At 36.9% G+C, this 12,017-nt stretch overlaps 1 protein-coding gene across 1 annotated transcript in view; it reads right to left on the bottom strand.

The window, feature by feature from the left end:
- Window positions 1-12,017, bottom strand: part of LOC122804856 (TGF-beta receptor type-2-like) — a 1,261,414-nt gene that overhangs the window by 202,273 nt on the left and 1,047,124 nt on the right. The window contains exon 5 of the mRNA XM_044075019.1: window positions 7,959-8,161. Coding sequence (XP_043930954.1) covers window positions 7,959-8,161 — 203 coding nt within the window. The remainder of the gene's footprint in view (window positions 1-7,958; window positions 8,162-12,017) is intronic.

Below are 12,017 nucleotides of genomic sequence, written 5' to 3'. Positions count from 1 at the left end.
GGAATTTTGAAGGGCTAGCTAATAATATACCTTATTTTACAGTTTCATGGTTTCTTGTGTTCAGGCCCTATAGGCCGTCTTTGAACACAGACTTCAGTGGAGTATTACAAAATGCCCTCCTGACCAGCCCACAAATCTGATTATCTTTTAAAGATGGTAATAGAGGCAGAACATTTTAATTTTAAATAGTAGCTTATTCCAACAGTGGGCAATACAGATCTTCAAAAGTCTCCCTATTGAAATGACACTGGAAATGCTTAGTTCCAACAAGGCAAAAAAAAAAAGACAGAAACTGCAGGAGAAAAGCAATTCTCAAAAATTGCTTTTCTCCTGTAAACTTCCTTTTTGCAGGAGGACAAGCCCTCCCCATACCTCAATATGACAGGCAAGCCAGCACAAACATATACTAACACTGAGATCACCATGCCTTGCAGAAAAGGACAGGCATATGCCAAAGCCATTCTAGCCTGTGGGCACTGATACCTGGGAAAACTGGGGCATGAATGGCTAGGCTTAAAAAGGCTTTGGGGACAGTAGCCTAGTAACCTCTTATGATACTATGATTTTGGGCTTAGTATATGTAAGTCCATTTCTCCTGTCATTCAGTCTCTGTATTTCAAGACTCACTATAGCAATTCCCAACATTTCAAATGGTTACCCTTCAAAAACCTTTCTCATTTAGATGTTCTAAATATTAGGAATTTTGAAACTTAAGTTGCTTCTCCTAAGATGACAGTCTAATTCCTTAGTTTAACGTTCACAGAACAGATCTTAATAGAAGATCATTAAAGTGCTTTGAAGGCATAACCTTCATCTAACATACCTATAATCCACTAAATGAAGACCAAGAAATCTAATTATATCACTGTAGGCCATTACTGGCTCTGCTACAAGAAGCTTGTCTTGTAAATCTTCTTTGTACACATCCTAACACACAGAATTCCCATTTTCGATATGCACAACATATATTACCATAACCAAGAACTATATGAACATAAGATATGTATAAGCTAGTTAAACAAATTGGCATCTAGTAACAATAGATTTCAGAATGAGACCAGAAATTCTGGTTGAACTTACTTTAACATAAGAGGAGTGATCTCTCAAAATATGATCGTTGTTTATATATGCATCAAAATCCTTAAACACCTCAACAACTTCTATGACACTATTAGCAACCTTCATGGTACCAAAATACATAATGTTATATTTGTTGCTATTTAGCATGAGACTCTGTTTACTTAACCATGTAGCGGTAGTAACTAGATCTTTGTTTATTAATGAAAAATCATCTTCTGAGGTAATGATGGCTGCCATTTTTTATGCCATCTGCATATGTTGATATCCATTGCTTATTCATCAAGAAGCAGGAGAAAACAAGGTTAGTCAAGATCAGCCACCATATGGATCCTCATGAAACTCTATTCTTCACAATGATCCAGTCTGACTTTTTTTGCACAAAACAGTGATACATTACTTTCTCCTAACTAACAATTTCCTTATCCAATTCATTTTATTATGTAAAAAAAGAGCTTTATTCAGAATCATACCCTTTAGGAACAACTAAGTTATTTACAATAGAAATAATACATTAACATTCTCATCCCAAATGATGTGGACATCCTACAGAAGGGCCTCACTGAGACGGATGCTTGGTGTCAGAGCCATGGCCTCAAGCTCAATGCCAAAAAGTGCAGTGTCATCCCCTTTGGTAAAAGCTCTGTACCCATGAACTACCACATAGGCAGCAATCTACTTAACACTGAGTGCGTGATAAGAGACCTTGGGACCCAGGTGGACAGTGGTCTCTCCTTTGATAGTCACATCGCCACAGTAGTCAGGAAGTCCTTCTACGTGGCACACCTCATCATAAAAGAGTTCTCATCCAGGAAAAAAGAGGTCATTGTTCCCCTCTACTCGTCACTCATTAGACCCATTATAGAGTACAACGCCCCTTTTGGAATGTACCTCACAAGACATCTGCAGTAGCTGGAAAGGCCACAGAAGTACCTTACAAGGAGGATTACTGGCCTCAAACAAATGCCCTACACTGACCGCCTCAAAAAACTCCAGCTTTACTCTGGAGCATATTGCCTACTCTGAGGTGATCTCAGCCTAGCATATAAAGCTATGTCAAACCCAGAGCTGTTGGACATGCTAAACCTAAAGAAATTCCAATCCCTCCAAGCTACATATTCTAGGGACCTAAACCTTGTCACCACAATAAACAGGTCACGCTGGAGGGATAGATTCCTGTCCCAGAGACTTCCTATACTCTGGAACAAGCTACCCATCTATGTCAAGCAAAGTTCTTCATTAGCACTTATCAAGAAAAATCTTGATGAGTGGATGGGAAATAGGAAATACACCACAGGGATCACTTCTGTGCCTCTGCTGGACAGTGGCACAGGAAAATAACTTTCTTGGGAGGCGTAAGCTATGGTACCTTGCTGGCTAGGCTTACGTAGGCCCTTGGGCTGATAGCCTAGTACCTACCTATGAACCTATTCAAACCCTTCAAAAGCTTCAGCTTATTATCAATACATATATTGTTTTCCTTGTTTATTTATTATGTGTCAAACACACCCAAAAGAAAATACATTCAAAAGATGAAATAAGGTGAATCTGCACATCATTTACACAATTCTCAAGTTCTGGTACTTGTTCTAGTACATGCCTATCTTAACCAGTTATAACCATAAACGTTTTGGAACTTAAATGTGTAGCTGGGATATCCCACAGTAATATTCTCGTCCTCAAATTGTAAACATTCTCTTTCTTTTCCCTATGAGTATTTTGTACTTGTCTTCTAAACTCACCTACCTTTCCTTGTGCATGCTATATTTTCTTTGTTTGGCTTTAATCCATTTTCTGAAGTGCTGTCATTCCCATTTTTCATCCCTGTTTCATCTCCATTCTCAAAACTGTTTACACTCTTGATGCACACACTCTTCTCAGAGTGCCAGGATTTCCCTTTCCTATCCCCTTTCAGTTTTCCTCTACTCATTTTGTAAGTATATTTGCCACATCTGCCATTTCCTATTCTCCTCTGCATCTTTAATAATCTCATCCTTTCTGTATCTTTCTACTAGAGTGATCAAGTCTCCAATAAGCATTTTTTTCTCTGCATTTAAAGCCTTATTATTACCATTTCCACAACAATAATATTAACTTCCTCTAACATTTCTTTCCCTCCAATTCAAACCCATTACCAAAAACCATCTGTCTTCCATCAGACTTCTCCCTATTTCCTCTATTTGAGTGATCAACCAGGCCACTTCTTTCTTTAACCCTTCAAGTTTTGAGTAACTCCAAAAGATATGTTTCCAGGTCCCCTCAAAAGAGATTTATGGATTGCAGTCATTTACATCTACTACATCTCATTGTAACCCTTGGAAACAGTCTTCCCATTCTTTCAGGCATTTGGAAGTATGTGTGCAGACTCTTCATTGCAAATATCCAGAACCTTCTTATTTTTATCACTTGTCTCATCCGTACCCATATTTTCTCTTATTGATTCCTCTCTACAGTATAGTTAAGCCTAAAACTCTTCCCCATGCTTTTGCCATCTCTTGCACTACCTTTTGACCCTGATCTCTTATCACCTTATTTAAATTCACTATCATCCCCTCTGCTATCATATTGTCCTTTCCTCCAGTCCCCTATCTATTTGGCCATTGCTGGCCTTCTTGGTTCCATCACTTTCGCCCGTTACGTCTGCTTCCTTTCCTCCCTCAGCACACAGCAATGTCTGTAGAGTTTTTCTTACAATCCATAAATCTATATTGCTTCCTCCCATCTTAGTATTTAATTTCCAGCCTTTGTATCATTTCAGTATTTTAACCTTGTCTTTAGTTTCAGGCATCCTACCCCTGCTGTTTCTTTCTGATTTTTCTGCTTCCCCCATGAAGAGTACATCCTGCCCCTGTTCCTTTACGTCTAATTCCAGAAACATCCTATTTATGCCACCTGCCAGTGTATCCAACATTGGCACACTGATAGCTGCCAGCATGTCAAGCATTGGTGGTCCTAGTCTCGTTGCTTCCTTACCTTATATGACTTCTAAGATATCTGTAGGCCCTAATCACCATTTTTGATCCATAATATCTGAATCCATTTATCCTATCTTCTTACTCGGTAATCTTTGCCATTCAGGATCCCCATTTCCCCTTGCTCTTTTGATAAGTTCACTTTGTTCCATTTTGCTTGTGGCTTCCCCCTCCCCATAAAATGTCCCTCTGCCAGTTCTTAATTTCATGCAGTTCTTTCTTCTCTGACATTGTCCAGAATGGCTGATACAAATATAATAAGTGCCAGTGCATAACTGTTACTCTTTGGTCCAGATACAAATTTAGCATTTTCCATTTCTTCAGATTTTTTATATGGGCATGTTCCTGATGCTTCATATGACTCCCTTGGCCACATGCCCAGATATTTTATTTCCTCTTCCTGTTCCCTCCATCACTACTGATGCTTTTCCTTCATTCTGTCCTGCTCACCTGGATTTATGCCAACCTCCTTCATCTTATCTTTATTTATTTTATAACATGGAACCTCGCCAAATTCTAGTAATATCTTCAATATCTCTTCAATATCCTCTTCCAGAACGCTCACTGTGATTACATCAGCTGCATATAGCGCAGTTTTGAGGTTCAGACCCCCCCACTTATACCCCCTTATTCTCAGTTGACATATTTTATCTGCCAGTGGTATGAGGTGTAATGTAAATGATAAGAGAGACTGAGGAAGCCTTCCCTTGATTCTCTCTTCATCCTAAGAGATCCAAAGCCATGCTGACATCTTTACTTGTGCTGACGCCTCTTGATACGCCCCTCACAGAATTTCAACCATCTGAGTTGGCATCCCTAATTTTTCTAATAACAAAAACAAGTACTCTGACTCAACCCTGTCAAATTCCTTTTCTTCGTCAAGAGCAAATAAAGGCACTCTTTCATCTTTCTCTTCCGTTATCCTGTTTTACCATTAATTTCATAATAATATTATCATGTGTGCACCTGCTCTCTACAAAACCACATTGATCTGTGTCTACCAACTGTGGCAATACCAAGGCCAAAAGCTTTCCCAGTGTTGTCATGGACACTTTATGATCATAGTTTAGTACTGTAATTGGCCTATAAGAGGCTGTCTCCATACGGTTCCTTTCTTTCTTTTTTTTTTAATAATCATTGTGAGACCCTGCTTCCAGGATGTCGGGCATAGGTCTCCCCTCCAGACTTTAAGTAACTCAGTCCATTCTGAAATTGCCATTTCTTCCCCAACAATTATATTTCTGTAAGCAATCCATTGCTCCCCAGTGTCATTTTTTTGTTCTTTTAATACCTGCTGTTTCTTGTTCTATGGATTCTCTCATTAGGCTATTTGCTGTCTTCCAGTCAATTATGGATTAGTTTACATCCTGTAACAATTCTCATACCCTCTGATTTTGGTTCCCTTCCTTATCTTCACTTGCATATAAAATTTTCTAAACACTCACAGCATTCTGGCTTAATTTTCTATTACTCCCTTACCCTCTTCTTCCCTGATCTGATAAACCACCCTTTCTACTTTCTGCTAGTATAGCCTAGCTGCCAGTGCCCTCACCAACCTTGTCTTGTGCAGGTCTTTGCTTATTATCTCTTGCCTCCATATTTTTTTCACCTTCTTGCTTCTGGAGAATTTTCTGTTGCTGTTCCACATCCCTTCTCGACTCTTCTTCCAGTCTATTATTTCTTAATTGCAGTACCCTCACCCTTTGCAGACTGTTTTCTCTTAGGCCCATATCCTTTTCACAATGTTCTGCTAACTTAATTGGATTTTTTTGTAGGATTTCCCATCTTATAGTGACCCATTTCTCTGCTGCTTTTTCGCAAGATTCTGGTAGCTGATCTTCTGCCTGTCCTTTAAACCATTCAGTAAGATCTTTATTATTCAACCATCTTAACAGAAATGTCCAGTGTTTGTTACCTTTCTTCTCCTCTCCCCAAAACTTTACTCTGGATTGGAGCATGATCCAAGTATAGAACTCAGCCCACCTCCATCTCTTTATCTACTCCCTTATATTCTCATAGAATAAAAATCTTGTCTAGTTTGCTGTATAAATATAAGCTTTCTCATCGTGTTTGTTTCCCTTTAGTGACCAGCTAGCTCCCAAACGTAATGTGTTTAATATCTTGTTCATATCCCTGTCTGCCTTCGTTCTTACCCTAATCCTTCTACTCTCTTGCCTATCCATATCATATTCCAGTCACTTACTATCACAAGGACCCCCCCTGAAACTGCACCACCTTTAGCAGTGTTTCCCTATTGAAATGTTGGCCCAAGGAGGTTCTACACAGCACGGAATGTCATTTCAATACCACGTTTAGTTCCCTACCAAATTGCTAGACATCCACCCGTAGCGTTGTACTTAAACTCAGTGTAAAGCCCCAATGCTCTCAGGGGTAGAATGATAAGTCCTTTCCATCTTCCTCCTTTAGTGTCAGCACTGACAGCCCCTTCATATTACCTTTCCTACTCACCTCCTTAGTCATAAGTACCATAGACTGTTATTCTCTCTCTCGTTACTGGGCTTACCATCCCATCACATTCCAAGACCATATCCTCAGTTCCCCCATCAGGGTAGTATGCATCATTGTGTACTTTTAGTATGCATCATTGTGTACTTTCAGCCCAGTGCCGATCCATTTCCTGTTTCCTATCCATCTTATACATCCTCTGGGATGCTCTCCTTCTTCTCCATTTCTTTGTGTATCATTCTCTTCTCTTTACACAAATTTCCCATACCAACTTAACAAATATGTATGCTCCTAGGAATCATTTTTAATCCATCCCTATTTCTGCATGGCAAGGATATTTAGTTTCTCTGACATCTAATATTTCCCCCCTAAGCTTGACCATTGTGTACATATTCAATTGAATTTGTTACCTGCTTGCTGGAAATTCAGAATCGTACACATAGTTTCAGTTTTTATTTCACCATTTACCAAACATTTTTTAACTATATTCCTTTAACAAATCAATAATAGCCATCTACTGCATAACTAATTAACAGATTTGATTTACTTACCTAATTTTTACATATAGAAAATTCTATACCCCTTCCGATGACTAAGCATGCTTTCACATTGCCATTTCTTCCCCTCCCCATTTTTTAACTGATGGTTATATGTTTGAGGTCCCTGTCATATGGTCTTACCCTTCCCCGTACTGTGCCACTACCTGTACATTCAACAAGAGTTATTAGCGACTTACAGAGGAATCAAAGGACAGTGCCATCTTTCATTTCTAATTATAACAATTAACTATGCTTCAAACAACAATTGATTATTACACTAGGTCTTTCATTTCTACCTACCACACAGACATTATAAACAAATCACTTGTGTCTTTATTAGTCCTATATTATTGCAGATCAGATCACAAGTGTTTCCCATGCTGTGGACTTAGTCTTACATTCATCTTTGCTCTTGCTGTAATCTGATAACATCTGCTCTTTAAAGACAGAAGAATCTGTCTCACGTGCATGTCTGTCCCTGTCTGCACCCTCTGTTCTTTGGACTACCCTCTCACCAGTTCATTTCTTATGTTATGTGGCATCACTCCTGTGCTGCATGCATGATGCTTGTGCACAGCTCTACATAAAATATGCAAATGGTTATTTGAAACTGGTCATAACTTTTAGTATACAAGTGCACCCTCGTTCACCCTCAAGTGTGTGTGAGGATGAATATCTAACGGGCATGGAATTTAAAATGTCATACATCTCCAGAAAGCAGTTTTTCAGTCAGCTGCATAGGGTTCCTTAGCAGGACACCTGTCTGTCCTGCCTCTGCAAGACCTTTCCTTGTACTTATTTGAATTTAAAAAGATAAATAACAGTTTGAGTTATTTTGTGATCACATTACACTTTTTTTCCATAAAAAAAAAGAAAAAAATCACAAGCAGAAAACAGCATTTACCATCTGGATCAATTTCGAAAATGAGCTTATCATTGCATTCCTGGCCCTCCACACATCCACATACATAAACAAAGCCATCTTCAGTGTGTTGCTTGGCCATCACACACCTTGAATCTCTTCTCTTTGGAACCATGATGTTCATTAGTGGAAACTGTGGATTGTGACAAAGCGTCCTCACGCTGATGCTGTTATTCACTTGTTTCCTGTGGATACAACAAGTTTATATATCAAACATTAACATAATACATTAAAAGCATTTTGAACTTTTCATCTTTCTCTTTTATATTATCATTATGTGCATTCACCTCTTCAATGATTTGGAAACCTATTTCTCTGGGATATTACAAACAGATGAAATCAATAATTCTTTAATATGTCTAAAGACAGGTCCATAAACAATATGAGTTTACAATTTAAAAAGACAACAAACAAACCAAACATGAAATTACCGTAGTAGTGTAACAGGCAGGTTCACGTTGACCTCTGAGGCAGAATTGATGTTTTTCTTTGTTTTTGGTTCCTGAAGCATTTGCACTCAAGGTGGACTTCTATTTTAACAATATGTTTAGGCTCAAAATGTATACATTACGTACATTCTTAAATTGCCATGTTCTAGAAGGAATGTATCATTTTCCAGAAGGATCACCTTCTCAGATTTGGAGCACCTTGGAATGAATTTAGTGATATGTACAGCAGGTGCAGGGGGCTTGACCCCTACAAAAATTATCTTTTTTTATTTTTACTTTTTTTATATATACTTTTCCTGCTATGCCCACTAAATGCCAATCCTCTTCCTATCAGCCAGGCCCATTATTCCTCCGTTTTTGGTACCCCTATTAAGAGCAAGAGCTGGATGAGGGAGGCTGTCATTGGTTTGTGGCCTCATTGGTATTATTGTATATATGCAATTTTCTAGTATGGCCCCTAACCCCTCCCCCACATGGGGGACAGGTGATCTATATCACAGTGGAAGCCACTATACCCTCACAATAAGGGCTTGGTGGCTAAATACCAGCCACTGGGCTATCTTTGTGACACCGCCTCTCCTCTTAGGGATTGCAGTATTGGACAATCCCAGTGTGCTACCCCAAAGGATAGGTATAACCATCCACCCCCTGCAAGCTCCAACAAATACTTGAGCTGCTGAACTCAGATTATTGGGCCATAATTAGGACTTTTTCACTTTAAGTCAATGAAGCTGGCTGAAATGCTTTTTATTTAGAGGGAAACATGTTTAATTTGAATGTATGTGTTTAGATAATTTATGTATTTAATATTTTTGTTAATACATTTTTAGAGCTTGTGCATTTTCAACAGACAAAGCAGACATACAGAAAATACATTAAAAAGGTAGGCAGAACAGTCACAGTAAATGAACGTAAGTTTATTTTTAATCCACAAACGTTTTCGTTACTGTGCAACAGTAACTTCATCAGAAAACCAGTTTGCATAATATGCTAAACTTTTAAATAGTAAGTGGCGCCAAAATAGAACCTAAAACGTCACAGTAGCATCATACTAATTAAAATATGTTCGCATTTGCCAGTTAAAGTGCTACAGCAATGTTTTTAATTATATTCAGTAAAATACTTTTTAATTAATTTATTAAAAACTTCTTATAAAAAATGTATACTTATTAAGACAGTCAAACACAATATTTAATATTAATCATAAATTTTATAGTGTAATTAATTGATTTTATGTAAATCAAGTTTTACCTTTGTAACTTCATATCACAATGTTAAGAGACAAATCATGTAAAATACCATCTGTGCTAATAAGTCCAGTAATTGTTTAGGAAAATTATAATATTCCATCTCATGTTACATGTTCCTCTATTGTGTAAGTCTCAAAATGTTATTAGTTTATCATCAGTTAAAAATCTTTTTTTAAAAAAATCTTTTTTCATAAATAGAAAATAGAAAATCTACCTCTCTTTAAAACTTGAGGTTCGAGAGTTGGAGTGGCAACTAACTTTAGATGCGTTTTCTGCACCTGGTCTTAATGAAAATTGTAATATTACTTGTGTGCTGAAATTGAGAAGTGCACAGAGGTAGATTTTCTATTTATGAAAAAAGATTTTTTTAAAAAAAGATTTTTAACTGATGATAAACTAATAACATTTTGAGACTTACACAATAGAGGAACATGTAACATGAGATGGAATATTATAATTTTCCTAAACAATTACTGGACTTATTAGCACAGATGGTATTTTACATGATTTGTCTCTTAACATTGTGATATGAAGTTACAAAGGTAAAACTTGATTTACATAAAATCAATTAATTACACTATAAAATTTATGATTAATATTAAATATTGTGTTTGTCTTAATAAGTATAATTTTTTTATAAGAAGTTTTTAATAAATTAATTAAAAAGTATTTTACTGAATATAATTAAAAACATTGCTGTAGCACTTTAACTGGCAAACGCGATCATATTTTAATTAGTATGATGCTACTGTGACATTTTAGGTTCTATTTTGGCGCCACTTACTATTTAAAAGTTTAGCGTATTATGCAAACTGGTTTTCTGATGAAGTTACTGTTGCACAGTAACAAAAATGTTTGTGGATTAAAAATAAACTTACGTTCATTTACTGTGACTACTTGGATTGTTCTGCCTACCTTTTTACTTTTCATTAGTTTGGTTTCGTGTTTCCGAATACAGAAAATACAACCAGCCAGTAAATCCAACACAGGTTTATTGTAACAATCTGTGTCTCTGATGTCTCGGCACAAGAGCTTTCGTTAGTAAAGAACACCAAACTAAACTGGAGAATGCTTATTTAAATATTTCATTGTTTAATTGCTAATTGATTATGGTATTTTAGGCAAGTTCTGTATGGTTTTACTCCTTGAAGGCTCTTGTGCCGAGACGTCAAAGACAGAGATTTTTACGATAAACCTGTGTTGGATTTACTGACTGGTCGTATTTTCTGCAATTTTTTGTTAAAGCAGACATACAGGCATCATAGTAAAATGAATAAATAAAATTCTAAGGGGATAAATAAAAGTTCAGACAGGTACTGCTGCATTTAAACAGTTGTCAAGAACAGGCAACCTTAGAATTTGCTTTCTTTGCAATGGAAATGTGAATCTACAGAGCGTGTTGGTATATAATAATTATCTTGCCCACACAGTCTGCTGGGCATTTCTAGCCTGGTCTATTTTAGAAACCCTTTAATGATCCCCAATAACTGTGCTATTTACTTTCAAGCTACTTACTGAAATTCTGGTATGACTGGCTAGCCAATGAATATTTGAAGGGCTCCTCTCTCTCTCTCTCTCATTAATTTCCTTTTAATAATTTTGCTGATATCAAGTGATACATCTATACTTCTCTTTCAGTAAGACAATAAGTGCATGCATCACCCTTACCCCCATATCATTTTTATCATAAACTTCCTACTGTACCTGCCTTTCTGTAGTTAAAAAATGAAACTTTCCCCAGGGCTAGTCACCCAGTGATGTGTACATTGGCTCTAGGTTATGGTCATTGTTGATGTGACACCCTAACCCCATGAACAAAATAGGAAAAAGGGGGCTGATGCTGATTAAACATCATATTGTATTCCTCAATGCATAGTTCTTGTAGATCTTTATCATATATTCTCCTGTTCCTCTGTCTTTTGGTTTGTGTCTCTTGATATTGTCATACGTTTTTGTAACATTTCATTTCTTTTCTAGTCATTACTTTAAATAAATTTATTCTATATTTGAAAGGAAACATTCACAAGCACTATATAATGATCATATGCAACAACAACATAGCTGCGATTAATTAAAAAAGCTCAGAAAAAACAGGAGACATTTTAAAATGTGTATCTTTTTTATTTCTGAGAGTCAGTGTTCAATGATATGTTACAGAAGCATTCTGTATTACACATGTCATAGGTATGTTCTATATAACAAAACTAAGATTGGCTAACTTTTTTCATAGCATTACAATGAGGAGAATGTCTAGTGTTGACCAAGTGTTCGGCACCATAGAATATTGATAGTTGATTTAGGGGATCCTGAGAGCATGTATTCAAAGGTCAGCAACCTGGAAA

Source organism: Protopterus annectens, chromosome 6.part0, assembly GCF_019279795.1.
Source record: "Protopterus annectens isolate FY-2018-M chromosome 6.part0, PAN1.0, whole genome shotgun sequence".
Taxonomy (NCBI): Eukaryota; Metazoa; Chordata; order Ceratodontiformes; family Protopteridae; genus Protopterus; species Protopterus annectens.
Note: the sequence above shows the minus strand (reverse complement) of the source record. Positions and strands in the feature narration are given on the sequence as shown.